We start from the raw sequence: 20,022 nt of genomic DNA on the forward strand, positions 1-20,022 counted from the left end.
TTTAAGAATGCCTTACAAACGTTCAGTCTTGAGTTCACTAAGATGATGTCTCATTTAATAGATTTATATACCAAAGTACGTTTTAATGTTTAAAAATGCCTTACAAACGTTCAGTCTTGAGGTCACCAAGATGATGTCTCATTTAATAGATTTATATACCAAAGTACGTTTTAATGTTTAAGAATGCCTTACAAACGTTCAGTCTTGAGTTCACTAAGATGATGTCTCATTTAATAGATTTATATACCAAAGTACGTTTTAATGTTTAAGAATGCCTTACAAACGTTCAGTCTTGAGTTCACCAAGATGATGTCTCATTTAATAGATTTATATACCAAAGTACGTTTTAATGTTTAAGAATGCCTTACAAACGTTCAGTCTTGAGTTCACCAAGATGATATCTCATTTAATAGATTTATATACCAAAGTACGTTTTAATGTTTAAAAATGCATTACAAACATTCAGTCTTTAGTTCACCAAGATGATGTCTCATTTAATAGATTTATATACCAAAGTAAGGAAAAGTTAGTTAAATATAGTAGAAACTAGTTTAAACACCAAAATTAGATGGGTGACTACTGGTTAATGTTTAAAAATGCCTTATTCTTGAGTTCACCAAGATTGCATCTACAGAAAACTTGACGGACCTATTCACCAAGTCACAACCTTTGAGAGTTTATTATTCTCACTTAGAGGGGATGGGAATTCGCCAGATGCAGCACCTGCTTTAAAAAATAAGTGGGAGATTGTTGGGATTATGCTATTTTAAAGCAATTTTATGTGACATTTTCAGTTTGATTAATTAAATAAAAGTTGATATTTTTCTTGCGTTTTATTTATTTAAATATACAGAGCTCTTTGATTATATGTTGTATTTATTTACATGGATTTCATAATCAAAAAGCATGTTTACAACTATAAATAAAATTGGGCATTTTATTTATGATAGTTTCAGCGAAGGTCACAACTAATTGATTTAACGTAATCAATTGCAAGTCACTGATACTAAAAGGAGTATCGAATAGATCATAAAAAATATTTAATTTTAATGATTGTTTTAATTAAATCTTATAAGCAATAAATATATTAAAACTATCAATCCTGAGTTTACTGTAAAAATCATATACTCGGATTTTACATTTCTTGAATTACTCCGGAGTGAGAATTTTGTTAATTCAATAGCCTTTGTAATTTGGAAATGTAGATTTGAGTATAATAGTAATCAATATTACAATATTGGAATTTTGTGACTCCTTTGGGAGTTAATAATTTCGCCTTAAGTTGTCAAAGTAATTGATCACTTGAAACTTTGGCCAAAATATTCTTTTTAATGGATCACAATATTTGTTTGTATTGGGGTGATCAATAAAGTGACTAGCAGGCTTAAGGACAAAAGATGTAATTTAATTGGGCAAACGGTCATACTAATGAAATTATAAAATTAAACAAAGGGGCATAATATATGATTAGTGTGTCATGGGGTTACACTATATGTGTACAAAAATAGATTTATGTTCTCATAAATTGTTTATATTGTTTGGAGTGCAATTTCATAACTATAGTGAAATGATTATGAAATTAATATCTAATTCATTATATCAAAGTGGTGATATTGGATTGAATTAAATATTAGGAGCTAAATAATATAAGCCCATAAGATCCCTACGGTAGCTTAATCTTGTGATTATATAAATTAATTGAGAATAGAAAATTATGGACTTTGTACTATTTCAGATCTTGTTAAATTGGGTGGATTAGATACAGGCCCATCATGCTATCTCTAAGTTTATGCCATAAGATAATTTATTTATGAAAATAAATTGGGTAATCTTAACAAATACTCCTTAAAAGTGCATGAATTAGGATGTTTACACTTTAATCTTGGTTCACAACCTTTTTTAGTCAAATAATTACACTAATAAAATAGTATTTATCAAGAGTAATGGGTAAAGATTCGAGGTGGCAATTTGTATTGCCGTGTCGGGTTCATGTCGTGTCATGCCCTTCTGTTGACACTATAATCCTTAACACGAACTTTAATAATTGTGTCGAAATAAGAAAACTCATACACGACTCTTTTATTACAGGATTGACACGAATACGACACGACCTACCCATTTAAGAAACAAGTCAAGAATGTATCGTGTCAACTTACAAACACATTTACTACTTGTATCAATTCTTAATGATAAAAAAAATATTAAAAACATCAAAAAAATCAACAATATAGCAAAATAGTAAACTAAAAGAGTAATTCCATAAAAATGTGAAGAAACCGTAAGACCTTCCTTATATATCACCCATTTTTTTTCCTAAAAAAAATATATTTATACATATCTAAAAAAACATATATTAAATGGGCTAAAATTTTGTGCTCGTGTTCATGTCAACCTATTTATGACACGTTTATTAAATGGATTATTTCAAGTTAATTTCTTGTTAAAGGGTTCGTGTCGTATTAGCCCTTTATTTAATCGTGTCTGGCAAGTTCAACTTTTTTTGTTACCTAAACCTATTTAAAGAAAACCTAAACCTTTTAATTTCGTGCAGATTTCATGTCGTGTTATTGTTTTGTAACTCAAATTACCAGTCATACTCTTAAAGGTAAATTCTTCATTTTTTAAATAAATTAGATAATTATCTTATCATGAAATTAAATAGGATTTATCAGAAACTGATAAAGAAATATCTTTGAAATTGAGTTTAGATATTTAGATATTTTGTTTTAAGTTATTTTCAATTCAAATAAAAGAAAAATTCATAATTAAATTATTTAATTTAAATTTCTTTTTTTTTTTTTAAAGTTGGAAGTGGTTGCACGACAACAATCTTCCCCAGAAAAGTAGATGCCCTTAACGTGAATTGTGGTTACTCCATGATACCACAATTGATGTTGTGGTTTAAGAGTTATTTGTTTTTAAATTAAAAAAAAATCCTATTTAAATGTATATATAAAGAGATGGCAAACGTAGGAAGTGATACAGTTTTGAAAGACTAGAGTAGGCAAGATAACGTAAGTGTCACCGATAGAAGATAAGGTGCGCATAAAAGATAAGGTGCGCGAAGGTCGTTTGAGGTGGTTCGGACATATCCAACGTAGTCCGCTATAAGCACCAATCCGTGCTTGGAATGACATTCTTATACCTAATACTATGAGAGGGAGGGGTAGACTAAGAATTACGTGGACCGAAGTTGTTAGGAAAGACATTCTAGATCTAGGCCTTCAGAAAAGTATAATTTCGAATATAGCCATGTGAAAAAGTGAAATCCATAAAGCCGACCCCAATTAAGTTGGAATTAAGGCTTGTTGTTGTTGTTGTTGTAAAAAAATTCTCAAAAACAGTCACATTTAATTTTTTTACTACAGTAAAAAGCTGTCATATAAAGTCACATCTAACTTTTTTACTACAATAAAAAGTTCTTACATAAAGTCACATCTCAACTCGAATTAGCGAACTAAACGACACTTAGGCCTCGTTCATTTCACCGATTCGAGTTTTCAGTTTTAAGTTTCTACAGTAAAAAATTCTCAGAAAATGTCACGTCTAACTTTTTCTGTTACAGTAAAAAATTCTTAAAAAATGTTAAATCTCAACTCGAATTTGCGAAGTGAACGAGGCTTTAGAATTCAAAGAGTCCTCTTATTCTCTTTAGTGTCCACCCACTTGGTACAAATCACTGATCCAGTTTACCGTAGAAAATTTGTTTGGTGGAGAATACCTTCGGTGGTTGGAACAATTTAAAGATAAGTCTGAAGGAATATTTTCATCTTTCTTGAACATTATGAGAGAAGATTTCTCAACCAAGATATAATTTTGAATCATATATATTTACTTGCAAGTTTTGATCTGCTTCCACTGTGGCATTTTAGAGATTAGTAGAAATGAAATATTTTTTAAATAATTTCAAAAGGTTTATTTTCAGATTTTCTGTTAATTAAATGCCTCATTTTGAGACTTGTCCCCTTCGCTTGCAAGTTCTTGTATAAAAAAAAAGGATTTTTGAAATATAAATGAGAAAAGTGGATGGTGATGTTGAGGATGTACAGTTTTAATTCTTCAAGGATGGAGATAATTGATGTTTTTCGGGCTGACTGTATACATTTTGAACAATTCGATGCTTACAGTAGTTTCCTCTTTAGTCTAACATGATGTTTTATGATGAACAGATATTTGGTGATTTAGAGTCAATAATATTTGCAATGTACCGATTCTAGGAATTTGCTTTTCCTCTTATTATTATAATGAGGAAGCTCAGTTTCAACAATACTTTTTCTGGCCGATGAAATAGAGATAACGTATATGGCATATTTACTCATTAGGATTAGCGAATGAGATTTAATTTATATTTATTTGCTCATTTTATTATGAAATGTGTTGTGTGGGAAAATTTATGTGACACGTGGGATAGCGACAGCGTTACACGTGGCCATATTTCTCTTCACAAAGTGACAACCCTCGACGCCTGAAGCTCACTTCCCTCTTACACTGCGAAGAAAGCCCGCCTTAGGGCGTCAACCCGTTATGCCGTCGATCCTATGACTTGTGCAAATTCCCTATGCCACGGAAGGATCGGCGGCCAGAAGAGGCCACCACCCGCTCAGCATAGACGTCGAGGGAAGATCATGGGAGGCGATGCCCGTATCTCCAGAAAGGTGTTTAACACAACTAACTTGCGTCTGGCACTAGGAGATGTCTGCAGTGCAGGCATTAATTACAAGCCCCTAAATCGCCCAACAGTGAACGGTGGAGGGTTACAGGGAGTCTATAGAGCCGTAATAGAAGAGTAATTGGATGAGTGTACAGTTCAAAAGGTGATTACTGAGCTACGGTCTAAGGGTAGGCTACTCGAGTGCTTCTGTCTACGAGAGGAACCGCCCACGAAGGAACCCTTGGCTATAAAAGGGGCAAAGCCCCAAACGAGTAGGGGGAAATTCCTTTTAGTTTGGCTCATTTCATATTCAACCCGAGAGTAGAAAGGGAGAGTTATTGTAAAGAATCCAAAAGAAATAAAAAGAAAAATGGATGTAGCTCTTCATTAATAAAGTGAATCACTATAAACCTTGTGCATTTATTTTCATACAAGCACAGTCCTCCTATTATATTTACCACAAACTTCATACACGCTTTACTACATCACTTTCAATATCAAATAAACGCTTGTTAGCCGGTAACCTGACAGGATACCTAAAGGTGACCCGGCGTAATCCTGTTGATGAAATTTCACCGTCAACAAAATGTGAGTGAAATTGATGGGCTGCACTCAAATTTAGGATTGATAAATTTTGGCAATCCCATAACTCTACCTTCCAGATTGAAACTTTTATTTCTGATATTAACATTAAATTATTATTTTACCCTTAGTTTACTTATAAAATATAAAATGAAAAATAATAATAATAATTTCAGTCTGATTCCTCACTTCAAATTCTTTTCCACTCTGATTCATGGTCATTTTGATTATGCATAGGTAAATATGCCAATATAGTTTTCTTACTGGATGGAATTTCTATTCGGATAAGGTTGTTAATACAAAACTTTGCTTTCTGATGTGAAAACCATACTAAATTTGGATAAAATGGAAACATTTGGTGTCGGTACATATAGTAAGACCATCTACAATGCAAATGTTAATGCTAATTTGATATTTAGCATCAAAAAGTAAGCTATGATATGTTATTTTTATTTTTATTCCAATGCATTATGTTTTTAAAATGCTAAATTTATTTTTTCTTATAATCATTAAGTTTTAAAAGTCGTAGGAGTAAATACTTATTTTTAAAATAATTAAAAAATGTAAAAGTTTCAATAATTACATGAAAAAGTAAACATATCAACTAATAGTAATTAAATGTCAAATTTTTTATATGCTATATTTGGTGGGAAATTTACCACAAAATATAGTATATGAAAAATTTGACACATATTATTTGCATTGGATAGTATATTTTGCACTCGAATGTTAAATTTAAAATTGACACAGAAATTATAGCATTGCATTAGAAATGTTTTACCGGTGATGATGAAGAACATTTTAAAATATTCATGGTAAATAGCATATTTATAGTAAATTCATTAACAAATCCTATTTATTATTACGTTATAAACTTTATTTTTTAATCTACTTACCATAAATACCCGTACCACAATATAAAAGTGTGAATGGTTTTTTTTTTTTTTTTTTTTTTTTTTTTTTTTTTTTTTTCCCCTCTTTTCCTCTTTTTTTTTTTTTTTTTTTTTTTTGCGTTTCGTTGCCCTACTTTCGTCCTTTCCTTTTTTTTTCTTTCCACAATTTTTTTATTTGTACTTACTTTCTTTTTATTTTTAAACTATCCTCCATTTTTTCCTTTTTTTTATCTACCTTTTTTACATTTATATCTTTTTTATTTTTATTATACATTTTTTATTTTTTTATCGACCTTTTTTACATTTTTCTCTTTTTTTATTCTTATTATACATTTTCTTTTTTCCTCTAAATTGGCTCTTATGAATATAATTTTTCTATTTAAATAATTTCTTCTCACACATATTTCTACCTAATTTTTTTTTAAAAAAAAATCATGTTCTTTTAATAAAACATTTCCTTAGTGAGTTTTTTTTTCTTTTTTAATTTTCATTCTTTATCCTCTCTCTTTTCTTTGTTTATTGTTATAATTTTTATCTTATTAAAAAAAATCATGTTCTTTTAATAAAACATTTCCTTAGTGAGTTTTTTTTTTTCTTTTTTAATTTTCATTCTTTATCCTCTCTCTTTTCTTTTTTTATTGTTATAATTTTTATCTTATTATATATTCTCCTTATTTCCCTAAATAAGACCCTAATAAATATAAGGGAAATAGTAGAAAATATGTCAATATGAAAAGCTTAAGAAATTATATAGGCCAATTTTTAGTTATATAAATTAATAAGTCATAACTTGTCAAGTTATGGTTCATAACCAGATAAATTATGGACAAACTTATCAAGTTATTGTTCATAACCAGACAAGTTATAGACAATTATGGATAATAACTTATCAAGTTATGGTTCATAACCAGACAAGTTATGTACGAAAACAGTAATTTGACCTATTTATTAACTTATGTAAACTATTGGTCTATTAATTTTAATTCTTCTCTAGTCTTAACCAATTTCTATCTTTCTCCCTAAATATAATTTGTTTTTTATTCATAATCTGGTTCAACTTTTTTTTTTTTTTTTTTAAATAGGAAATCCGTTTCCGAACATTCTTCAGTCACCTACTGGCCCCAAGTGGTTCCCCTTGCTAAGGCCCATAGCACAACCATAAGCAAGCCCGAAACTTCACTCTTCACTTCACTGAAAACAGTGGTTCCAACAAGGCAGATAGCCGTTATCCATGACATCCTCGGCCACGTCCTCACCGGCCACCTTCCTCGCATTACCCTCTTCTCCCCTCTACAATGGCCGAAGCTTCACGCGCCGCCTTTCGCCCGCCTTTTCACCCGCCGGAACTCGTCGCCTCTGCCGCAGAAGCTCCGCCATTGTCGCCGGTACCACACAGAAGAACGCTTTAGAGTACAGGAAACTCGGCGATTCCGACCTCGTTATTAGCGAAATCACTCTCGGAACGGTAAGCAGATGGTTCTCAGTCGCGTTTTAGATACGTATACATACATGTATATATGCATATATACTGTTTGTGTAAATGTTCAAGAGAATGTAAATTTCATTTTGTTTTTGAAGATGACATTTGGAGAACAGAACACAGAGAAAGAATCTCATGAGATTCTTAGCTATGCGTTTGAGCATGGAATTAATGCTCTTGACACTGCTGAAGCCGTAAGATCCAGAATTTTTATTTGATTTTTATTTTTGGATTCTGAACGAAAATGTGTGTGAATTTATGAATAATTTAGGCTCGGATTTTGTGTCGCAGTATCCAATTCCGATGAAGAAGGAGACACAAGGAAGAACTGATCTTTATATTAGTAGCTGGCTTAACTCTCAGCCCCGTGATAAGGTCTTGTCCTTTTATTTTCTGAAATTGATAAGAAAAAGTAAATTGTATGAATTTAGGTGGAAATTTTTATCCATGTTTGGGAACCTTTTTGATAGAAATATGACTTCAAAAGATAATAATCGTTTTGGATTAATGATGCGTTGTTTCGTGAATAGATAATTGTAGCAACAAAAGTGTGTGGTTATTCAGAGAGGATGAGCTACATTCGTGAGAATGCGAAGGTATTGCGGGTCGATTCTGCAAACATCAAGGAAAGCGTGGAGAAGAGCCTTAAGCGTCTCAACACAGATTATATTGATTTATTGCAAATTCATTGGTATGTTTATATAGGTATATGTATGTGTATAGGCATTTATATCATTGGGTTTTTTTTTTCTCTATTTAAGTGGGGATGCGGGGTTTGAACTCGTGACTCAATGTTGATTGAAGGCAGGAAAAAACATTGCTTTCTGTAGCTGAAAGTTTGTTTTCATATGGGTTTATGTATGTCGCATAACAACCTGCTTCTCTTCCTGAAGAAAAACATGATTTCGAAGAGGTTAGAGTTTGTTAGAATGACTGCGGTAAATCCCAATAGAGAACCCAATACCTTAGGCCCAACTGACTTATCTGATCAAGAGGATATATAAGATTATTAGTGAATGATTTAGTCGTTAATATCATTAGAGATATTTATATTCTTCTATTAGTAGCGTAGATTAGTCTTTTACTCCTTTACTTGTGGGTCTATATAAACCCTCCTTATTAGTTTATTTATTATTGTATGTTTCTGCAATTTCCATCATAAGAAACTCTAACCTCCCTTTTCTCTCCTCTATTTCGTATTGGGCAATTTTACAAATTCCTTAGTATTAATTCTCTGTATAGCTGTATCTTATTAATGCTAGACAGGTGCATAGTTAGTTACTGATCAGATATATTTTCTATATAACATTCTTTGTACAGTTTCAGCAGATTTAAGAAATGTAATCAAATTCTCATTCCCAGTTTAGCTTCCATCTTCTTTTCTGCATTTCTTTACAAAACCCAGAACCTAGTATTTTCTTGGTTTCTTCTCAGCTGTGCTCTTTTTAAGTTTTTGTACCATGTTTGAATCCAGGCCAGATAGATACGTGGCATTGTTCGGTGAGTTCTTCTATAATCCTACAAAATGGAGGCCGAGTGTGCCATTTGTGGAGCAACTGAGAGCTTTTCAAGAACTTATTGACGAAGGAAAGGTAAAATTCCCAAAACTTTATATGGTGGCTTTTAATTTATGTTTTTACTAGCTGTTTATGTAATTTCATTAAGATTCTTTGATTAATATGGCATGAGTGGTTTGAAATTTTATAGGTGCGTTACATTGGAGTGTCAAATGAGACTTCCTATGGAGTGATGGAGTTTGTACGTGCAGCTAAAGTTGAGGGACTACCAAAGATCGTTAGCATCCAGAATAGTTACAGTCTGCTTGTTAGATGCGCTTTTGAAGGTAAAGCCATCTCTTCACACGAAGTGGAAATATGGAATCTTAAGAATAAAAAAAAAGGACGTTATGAATTTGCAGTTTCATATTGCAGTGGATCTTGTTGAAGTATGCCACCCAAAGAACTGCAATGTCGGCTTGCTAGCTTATTCTCCACTAGCTGGTGGTGCACTGACAGGGAAGTATCTAGATAGCGATTCCGAAGCTGCACGAAAAGGAAGGTTGAACCTCTTTCCTGGCTACATGGAAAGATATAATAAATCTGTTGCAAAGGTACGTTGCTAACTTATTTTTCATATGTGGTATGGCATAAAGGTGTCAATGTGCATATATGCATGTGAGAGTGGTTTTGCATCCTGTAGTATTTCCATTACAGCGCATCGGTTAAGGTGGTGGGTCTGATTCAGTGCGAGGCTTGTTTGTTTTCTTGTTCAGGAAGCAACAATAAAGTACATCGAATTAGCGAAGAAGCATGGCGTAAGTCCAGTTCAGCTTGCTCTTGGATTCGCACGAGACCGGCCATTCATGACAAGTACCATAATCGGTGCAACCTCTGTCGAACAACTGAAGGAAGACATTGATGCTTTTCTGACAACCGAGCGACCTTTGCCAGCAGAAGTGATGACAAGCATTGAAGAAATCTTTAAGAGATACAAAGATCCTGCAATTCTTTGAAAACAATTTCTTTACTTTAAAGTATCACGCTATTCTTTAACCCTTTTGTATATTTTGTAAGTTCTCTTGCATTAATTTCAATTTCCTTTCCTTGGTCACCATACTTAAAACACATAATTGCAAAACATCTCTATGTCTCACCTAAGAACGTGCGAGTAACAGAGTCCTTATCTTCCGTTTTGTTCGCTGTTTCAACACATTTACTTAATATGCGTTTGTGTTTAGCAAGCCAATAACAAAAAGATGACAAATACAAAAATTAATACTGATGACAAAAAAATTATTGGTTTAATTTCAATGGAAATGTGTGGAATAGAGCATAAAAATATATTTTACCCGATAGTGTATTTTGGAAGTACTAGTTCCTCGTATACGTGCATTTTTTTTCTTTCAATGTTGTACTAAGATGTAGGATAAACTAGATTTTCTCCTAAGTTTCACCTGATTTTTTTCAAAGGAAATTCCTAGAAAATTTTATTTTCTCATGCATAACTATGACAAAGTTTCAAATAATCTCCGATTCAATTTTGGACATTAAAACACATTCCGCTTTATAAAACTATTGGTTGATTTTTTTTTTTTTTTTTTTTTTTTGCAGAAATATTTTATGGCTTTTTTAAAAAATATACTCAAATTATAATTTTTAATTCTGACGTTTAACATTTAAATTTTTTATAAGAAAAAAATATTATACCATAATTAATTATTTAAATTTAAATATATAAAATAAAAAGGCGTTTAGTTTTTACTGATGAGTTGAGTTATTTTGGTTGAAATTATTTTCATACCCTCCTTTCCCATCGGTTAACTTCCAAAGTTTAATAAGCTTTTTGGTTAAATATTTGGAATGGGACAAAACGGTATTTGGATTTGTATTAAAAATGTTTAAAATATTTTTTAATAACAATAAAATAATCATAACACAAATGGTAGTTTTTTGGGTGTGTTTGGAAGCCTTTTTTTAAACTTTTTTTACGTTTTTCGAGGCGCAAAAAAATGGAATTGGCTTGCAAAACGCGTTTGGCAAACGATCAAAGCTCGTTTTCCTTCCCATTTCTCCTCTCACAGAAGCCCTCCTCTTTCCTTTGTTTAATTAACTTGGCGGCCTCCTTCTTCTCTAGGACAAGTCAATCCGAGCACTCTCCGCCATCTCCGGATCTGCGATTCTCGAAGAACTCCTCCTGAGACGCCCGGAGACTCTCATAAGCCATGCACAGGCACTTCTTCAAATTACCACCACCGGCCTTCTATTGGCACTTACAAGCAACCGTCGTTCCCAAATCCTCTTTCTCTGAGTTCTTCCTCTTAGCGATCACGAACTTCTCTCCCGGATCTTATTCTGCGGCAAGAAAACCACCGGGTTAGGGTTAGGGTTCTGGCTCTTCGAAGCAGATTTCTGAGACTTGGCGGATTTGATCGCAAGGGGTTCGTCTCCGATTGATCTAGGCCAAGTATCTTCCCGTTTTTTCCCAAATCAACCAAGGCATGGCCATTAATCTTCTGAATCTGTTCGCGATTTTGCTAATTTAAGTGCTTAACTCCCAATTTTTTTTTTTCCATTTGATTGCTTCTTCATTTAGTGTTGTTGGTATACCAAAAAAATTATTTGTTATAAAATGTAAAAAAAAAAAAAATTTGTTTATTAGGTGTACAAGTATTGCTTCTCAACGGCAACGCGCTTTGGAACTCTGCTCCAAATTTGGTCCCAAGAAGAGCAGAAGATTAAGATCAAGAACACGAAGAAGGAGGTTGGTACTGATTCAAAAACAGATCATATCTCACTCATTTTCTTTAGGATTCAGATTTCATATCCATTTTTCTCATTATCGCATTTCCTTTCTTTTCGATAACGCAAGCATATCGCTTTTCTTAGCCAGGTATTCTGATTTGAATTTCTGTATTTTCCTTTTCCAATGCCGTATGATTTCAATGCTTGTAACTCTTTTTGAATCTTATGCAAATCTTTTTCCTTTCAAAAAAAAGAATATGCAAATCTTACTGATATATAAAAATATTCGATGAGAATCTGTCCGATGCTGCAGGGTAATTTATTTTCATTTCTTGAATATGAATGAAATATATTGCAGATTTAGACATCAGATCAGAGACATTTCCATCTTACTTTCACGTTTTCTATTTCTCCTTGTTATTACCTTTGCAAAATTTGGCGGCTATTTTCCATCATATTCGGGATTTTGGGTTTAGCTTTGATTGATCTACGCTGAGTGTCTGATTTTGGCCGGTTCGTCTCCGATTGATCTTGGCCTAGTATCCGCCGTCTTTCCCCAAACCAACCAAGGTATGGCCATTAATCACTCTTATTTAAGTGCTTAACTTGACCTGTCCGTGATTTTGTGATCATTTGTTGGATTTTCTGTGGGTCTCAAATATGTTAACCTTGTTTGTCTGAGATGGTCGTGTTCTATTTTTCTTGCATGATTGTGTTTATTTAAGCAATTATTTTTAGTGATTTAGACATTCATCTGATATAATGCTTTTGCATATGATGCTCTGTATTTAGTGGTTTTGCTTCGGTTTTATGACTAGACAATTTCATCAATTTAATCATTTAGACATTCAGTTGATATGTTTGGTTGCTGAGAAATCATTCAAGCACTTGAGATATTTCATAATAATAATAATAATAATCCATACATAAGCTTAAGCTACTACTGTAATTTCATTCTTATCTTACTATCACCGGAAATAAGGAAAGTAGGATGTTTGACCTTGTTTCCCATTTAAACCGGTCAATTAGGGGTTGTCAGATAGATTAGGAAAGTAGTTTATTTTTTAAATAAAAGAGATTCCTTAAAATAAGGATCTCCTTTAATTGAGGGATTTCTATACCTAATTAGGTGGTATGTCTTCCCTATAAAAGCCGTGTAAATGTTGTACAGTTTAATAGAGCAATATACAATTTTTTTGCCCTAGAAACCCACATGGTATCAGAGCCGTCCTCTCCTTGATGGCTGAAACGGCGGCTACAGAGGAAAGGAGATCCTCTGCTTCATCTAAGGCAGAGAGCTCTAATATTGGTGAACCATACCAAACCACCATGAATCACGGGGGGATTCTTCTCATATTTCGTTCCAACTAACCCTCCATAAATTGAATGGGAAGAACTACTTGGAATGGGCGCAATCCATGAAATTGGCTATCGACGACAAGGGAAAGCTAGGTTATTTGACTGGAGATGTGGAGAGACCTAAGGCTGAAGATCCGAAGCTGAGTGCATGGAGATCCGAGAACTCATTGGTCATCTCCTGGTTGATCAATTCCATGGAGCCAACAATAGGTAAACCGTACCTTTTTCTCCCCACCGCTAGAGATGTTTGGGAAGCGGTTAGGGAAACCTATTCCGATGCCGAAAATTTTTCACAAATTTTTGAACTGAAAATTAAGTTGTGGAAGTCTAGGCAAGGTGAACGTGAAGTGACTGTCTTTTACAATGAGATGGTGTCTCTGTGGCAAGAATTAGATCAATGCTACAATGATGAATGGGATTGTCCAACCGATAGTGTTAGGTTTATGAAGAAGGAAGAGAGTGATTGGGTGTATCTTTTCTTAGCAGGCCTAAACCAGGAATTTGATGAGGTTAGGTCTAGGATTCTTGGAAAAAAAAAAACCCTTGCCTACACTTTGAGAGGCTTTTTCTGAGATTAGGAGAGAAGATACTAGGAGGAAGGTTATGCTGAAAAACGATTATGAGGTGAAACCAACCAATGGTGCTATCAATGACAGTTCGGCCTTTTGTTTCAAGGAATGAATAAGAGAATGACAGGAAGAAGAAACCGTGGTGTGATCATTGCAAGAAACATTGGCATACACGGGGAAATTGCTGGAAACTCCATGGGAAGCCTCCGAATTGGAAGAAGAAGAATGCTCCAGACAATCGGGTACTTCAAGTATCCACTGAAGAACAGGGGCAGCAAAGTACTCCAGAATCACTTCCTTTCACAAAGGATCAACTAGAGCAATTGTACAAACTTCTCCAATCTCCTCAGTTCTGAGTAAACCCATCAAATCCTTCATGTTCCTTTGTCAAAACAGGTAAACATGTCTCTGTCCGTGTCTCAGTTTTTTCCAGCAACTACCCCAGTCAAAACAGTTTCTGGATCTATGATTTAGGGCTACTGATCACATGACAGGCTGCTCCCAGTTTTTTTCCACCTATACTCCATGTGCAGGAAATAAAAAGATAGGAATCGATGATGGCTCATTCTCGGCAGTTGCTGGAATAGGAACTGTCAAGATAAATCCCTCTATAATCCTACATGATGTCCTTCATGTCCCTAACCTTTATTGTAATCTTGTGTCAATTAGTAAAATTACTAATGCTCTCAATTGTTGTATTGTTTTTAACCCCTCTCGGTGTGAGTTTCATGAAATGGTTTTGGGGAGGACAATTGGCAATGCTAGGAAAAATGGAGGACTCTATTTCCTTGAAGGTGGAACCAACTCTGGACAGCAAGTTCAAAATACTTGTTTGAAATCTATTTATGTTTCTAATAATGTTATGCTTTGGCATTATAGACTAGGATATCCAAGTTTTTATTACTTGAAACACTTGTTACCTTATTTATTTCGAAATAAAAGTCCATATTCTTTTCGATGTGAAATATGTGAATTGGCAAAACATCATCGCTCTTTTTTCCCTTCAAGACCATATCAAGCTTCAAAACCTTTTTTGTTAATTCATAGTGATGTTTGGGAGAGTCACAACAATGTTTGGCAAAAAATGGTTTGTTAGTTTTATTGATGATCACACACGGATTAGTTGGGTTTATTTACTAAAGGATAAATCTGAGGTAAAAGAGATTTTTAAAGTGTTTTATACAATGGTTAAGACACAATTTCAGGAAACAATCAAAGTGTTCAGAAGTGACAATGGGAGAGGATACTTTAATGAAATCCTAGGGGATTATTTTTCAAAAAAGGGGATAATACATCAAAACACATGCCCAGATACACCCTAACAAAATGGGATAGCAGAACGTAAAAACAAACATCTCTTAGAAGTCACTAGGGCACTACTTTTCACTCATCATGTCCCTAAGTATCTTTGGGGAGAAGCACTATTAACTGCAACATACCTCATAAACCGCATGCCTACAAAAATCTTGAACTTCAAAACTCTCCTAAATACCTTTAAAGATGCCTTTCCAACTTCAAGATTAATATATGATTTACCTCTGAAAGTATTTGGTTGTAGTGCCTTTACCAATATACATGACCAAAATCGGGGAAAATTATCCTAGAGCTCGGGAGTGTGTTTTTGTAGGCTATGCTCCACACCAAAAGGGGTATAAATACTATGATCTGAGAAAAAGAAAAATGTTTGTTACTTTAGATGTAACCTTCTTTGAAGATCAACCATTTTTTGATAATCATCTTCAGGGGGAGAGCCTAAGTGAAGATTATTTTGATTTTCTTGATTTCCTTGGCACATCTGATAATGTTCAAAGTCAAAATTTCTTAATAAACGTGGAATCTAGTGATTTGACTAATGAAAACTTGGATGCTAGAACTATAGAGCCATCTCATAATATTAGTAGACATGGAAATAATGAACAAGCAGGAACAAAAAAGTTACTTGTCTACTCGAGAAGGAACCAGAAGCAAGGAAATAAGACTGACACTTCCCAACACTGTTAAGAGTCTACACCTCAGATCATTCAGAATTATATTGTTGTTCCAGGTAATTCTCATAAAGTCCCCACTCACATAAATCTTCCTCATCAAGAGTCTTGTCAGTCCGAACCTACTCCCATAGATCCTCCACATCAAGAGTCCTGTCAGTCCGAACCTACTCCCGTAGATCCTCCACATCAAGAATCTACACCTGCGTCTGAACTTGACCTTCTAGTTGCTCAACGTAAAGGTGTCAGAAGTTGTGTCAAGTATCCAATGTCCAATTTTGTTACCTATAAAAATTTGTCCCCAGTTTTTTCTGTGTTTGTCTCACAATTATCTAGTGTGGAGATTTCAAAGAATGCAAGATGCTCTAGAGGTTCCAGAATGAAAGGAAGCTATTCTTGGAGATTTCAAAATTTGTCCCCAGTTTTTTCTGTGTTTGTCTCACAACGTAAAGGTGTCAGAACTTGACCTTCTAGTTGAAAAAAATGGAACGTGGCAGGCAATGGAGCTACCAAAGGAAAAGAAGATAGTTGGCTGCAAATGAGTGTTCACAACCAAGTTTAAATCTGATGGATCCTTAGAAAGATACAAGGCTCGCCTGGTGGCTAAGGGGTTCACTCAAACGTATGGTATTTGACTATCTTGAGACCTTTGCACCCGTGGCAAAGATGAATACTATCAGAGTGCTTTTAACAATTGCAGCTAATCTAAACTGGCGACTTCATCAACTAGATGTGAAGAATGCATTCCTCAATGGTGACTTAGAAGAAGAAGTCTATATGGATCCACCTCGAGGTTTTGAGAAGAATTTTGGCTCAAAGGTATGCAAACTAAGAAAATCCTTGTACGGCTTAAAACAGTCACCGAGAGCCTGGTTTGAGAGGTTCACTCAGTTTGTAAAAAAACAAGGATATGCTCAGGGACATGTAGACCACACCATGTTCACAAGGTACTCAGCTGGTAGGAAGATAGCTGTTCTGATAGTTTATGTTGATGACATTATTCTTACTGGGGATGACGTGACAAAAATAGAGCGGTTGAAGTAGTGCCTAGCCTCTGAGTTTGAAATTAAAGATCTGGGTTCACTTAAGTATTTTCTCGGTATGGAGATAGCTCGGTCAAAGAGGGGAATTGTGGTGTCTCAGAGGAAATATGTGGTGGATTTACTTAAAAAAGCTGGAATGTGTGGATTTCATCCTTCTGAAACACCCATTGATCCAAATCATAAGTTTGGGAGCAAGGAAGGAAAACCGGTAGATACAACTCAATATCAGAAGTTAGTGGGAAAACTAATTTACTTGTCACATACATGGCCAGACATAGCATTTGTTGTGAGCCTAGTAAGTCAGTTTATCCATTCTTCTCATGAGGAACATCTTGAAGCAGTCTATCGTATCCTTAGATACTTGAAGAATTCTCCGGGAAAAGGCTTATTTTTTAGAAAGAACGAGCAGCGAGGTGTTGAGGCCTACACAGATGCAGATTGGGCAAGGTCTATTTTAGATAGGAGATCTACATCAGGCTATTGTACATTTGTGTGGGGAAACCTAGTAACTCGGCGAAGTAAAAAGCATAATGTTGTGGCTCGTAGTTGTGTTGAAGTAGAGTATGGATCAATGGCACATGGAATTTGTGAAATGTTATGGCTTAAACAGATCTTAGAGGAACTGAGAAGACCAGTGACTATGCCTATGAAGTTGTACTGTGATAACAAGGCATCCATTAGCATTGCCCATAACCAAGTCCAACATGATCAAACTAAACATGTTGAGATTGACAGGCATTTTATAAAAGAAAATATCGAGGCTGGAGCTATTTGTATGCCCTTCATTCCAACATCGCAACAAGTAGCAAATATTCTCACAAAGGGATTATTCAGACCAAGCTTTGAGTTTCTTATTAGCAAGTTGGGCATAATAGATATCTATGCACCAACTTTAGGGGGAGTGTGGAAATAAGGAAAGTATGATGTTTGACCTTGTTTCCCATTTAAACCGGTCAATTAGGGGTTGTGAGATAGATTAGGAAAGTAGTTTATTTTTTAAATAAAAGAGATTCCTTAAAATAAAGATCTCCTTTAATTGAGAGATTTCTATACCTAATTAGGTGGTATGTTTTCAGCCGTGTAAATGTTGTACAGTTTAATAGAGCAATATACAATTTTTCTGCCCTAGAAACCCACACTATCACTTATTTTCATCTATGCTTTATTTGTCATGCTCTTTTTTTTTTCCTGAAGCATTTTTATGTATATAACATATATTCTAGATCAGTGTGTAATTGTACATGGTATATAGGTAAAAGTTGTTTTCTTCTAATAACTCTCCTCTCTCTTAAACACATGCCAACAAAGTTTAACCTAGCATATGCATTTCTATGGAAAAAAGAGAAAAAAAAAGGAGATTTGGGTTTAGTTGGCATGTTTGCTCTAGAACTTTTCACAGTTTGGGTTTAGTTGGCATGTTTGCTCTAGAACTTTTCATGATTGGTAGGTTATCCCTTAAACCATTAATTTTCATAAGTTACCCGTAAATTTAACAAAGTGTTGCAGAGTGCCACCAAATCAATAACAACTATTAAACTTCAAGGAGAAACACATTCATACAAGTCATGTGGGCTCATACAAAAGAAGAGGAGGTTGAAACTTTGGATGAAAATTGGAGCATGTTATGTCATGAGCATGGGGATATTTCATTCCAAAGTCTAAAATCATTCATCAATTTGGAAGCACTATACAACATTCTATTAATTTCAAGAGGTAATTTGCAACAATTTAAAGTTTAAGAGGCAACTTGCTAATTCTATCAAAATCAAGAGGCAAAAGTGCCAACAACCAAAGAAGGAATAATTTGCACTTAGGAATAGCTCACTGCAGAAATTCTGAATGGGCACAACTTAAGCTTTCCTTTCTGACAGTACTTGATTAACTGGGTACCTTTCTTCAAGGCAACAATTGTCTGCAAAGAGGAAAAATTATATTAAGGCAAAATATGTAACCCCATCTTATATATATATATATATATGAAACCCCATATAAACCAAATCTAAAGCTGAATTCTTTTCTGTCAAAAAAAAGATCAATGTGTTTTCTGATCCAGATTTCTTATTTTGTGTCAGTACTAACAAATCAATGCATTATTATTGTTCATAGATCAAGAATGAACTCTTGAGCTAATTATCTAAGCAACGAAATTCAGAAAAAAAAAAAAAAAAAAAAAAAAAAAAAAAAAAAAAAAAAAAAAAAAAAAAAAAAAAAAAAAAAAAAAAGACTTGAGAGAGAATTTTTTCTGAATTTCGTTGCTTAGATATTAGCTCAAGAGTTCATGATCTATGAAAGGGCGTTTGGTATGGGATAATCTTAAAGGTGGGAATGAAAATCTAAAAGATTTTCATGTTTAGTACAATTATTAAACTTTTTTAAAACCTAAAAAAGTGAAACCCACGAAATTCACATTATCACATTTTAAGATAATTCTAAACCCACCCACCTAATAAGGTGTTATTTATTTTCCCATAATATTTACGGGAAACAATTTGCCCTACCATATCTCTCACCCACCAATCTCACCCATCTCTCTCTCTCGTCCAGACCCAACCTCTCTCTCGTCCAGACCCAGCACCGCTTCCGTCGAGGACGCCGCCGCCGCCTTCCGATCCACCACGCCGTTGCTGGACTTTCCTCTGCTGCCGAACTAATCCAGTCTTGTGGCACAGACGACTTGAACATTCTGAGAAGCAAAGCCTTTTCTCTCTTGCCAAGTTTCTTTGCAGAAAAGCCCCTGACGACGCCAAGCTTGAGACTTTCTCTGCCTTCTTCTGCAGCCCTTTTTCTGACATCCATCAACAGACCTGTACCTTGGGTAGTGGGATCCGCATTCTTCTCCTTATTTTCACTTCTCTCTCTCTTTATTTGTTGATTCGGCAGCGTGGATGGCTCTGTCGCCGTTGTAGCCATCGGGAAAGCCGCTTCCCCACCACTTGTTGGAGACGGTGGATAGGCCCTCCGATGGGAATCTGCTTTTTAATTCGTCCAAGGTCGTTATTGATTTTGCCCGGGATGCGTTTGTCACGATTTGGGGCCGTCCGGAATGCGAAGTCTTGCCTCCGGATTCCTGGTTCTACAATGATTTCGACATTTTCGCTCCTGAAAATTGGGAAACTCTCAAAGCAGTTGAGGAGAAAATGAAATTTCGAAATTCTCAAGGAGGTTTGAGATGAATCAGAAGTAGAATCCAGAAATTGAACAGAAATTGGAGAGGGAAAG

General features: G+C 34.5%; 2 protein-coding genes across 2 annotated transcripts in view; one reads left to right on the forward strand and one right to left on the reverse strand.

The window, feature by feature from the left end:
• Positions 1-7,252: 7,252 nt before the first annotated feature.
• LOC21404300 (protein tas) lies at positions 7,253-10,216 on the forward strand. The gene is made up of 8 exons (XM_024171031.1): positions 7,253-7,591; positions 7,705-7,800; positions 7,898-7,981; positions 8,137-8,297; positions 9,081-9,198; positions 9,314-9,449; positions 9,538-9,716; positions 9,879-10,216. The coding sequence occupies exons 1-8, from the start codon at positions 7,358-7,360 to the stop codon at positions 10,116-10,118; spliced, it is 1,248 nt and encodes a 415-aa protein (XP_024026799.1). The 5' UTR covers positions 7,253-7,357; the 3' UTR covers positions 10,119-10,216.
• An 8,811-nt stretch (positions 10,217-19,027) lies between these two features.
• Positions 19,028-20,022, reverse strand: part of LOC112093140 — a 1,133-nt gene continuing 138 nt past the window's right edge. Inside the window, exons 2-3 of the mRNA XM_024171040.1 lie at positions 19,702-19,876; positions 19,028-19,658 (exon numbers count right to left, since the gene is read on the reverse strand). Coding sequence (XP_024026808.1) covers positions 19,279-19,658; positions 19,702-19,876 — 555 coding nt within the window. The 3' untranslated portion in view covers positions 19,028-19,278. The remainder of the gene's footprint in view (positions 19,659-19,701; positions 19,877-20,022) is intronic.

Source organism: Morus notabilis, unplaced genomic scaffold, assembly GCF_000414095.1.
Source record: "Morus notabilis unplaced genomic scaffold, ASM41409v2 Scaffold93, whole genome shotgun sequence".
Lineage (NCBI taxonomy): Eukaryota > Viridiplantae > Streptophyta > Magnoliopsida > Rosales > Moraceae > Morus > Morus notabilis.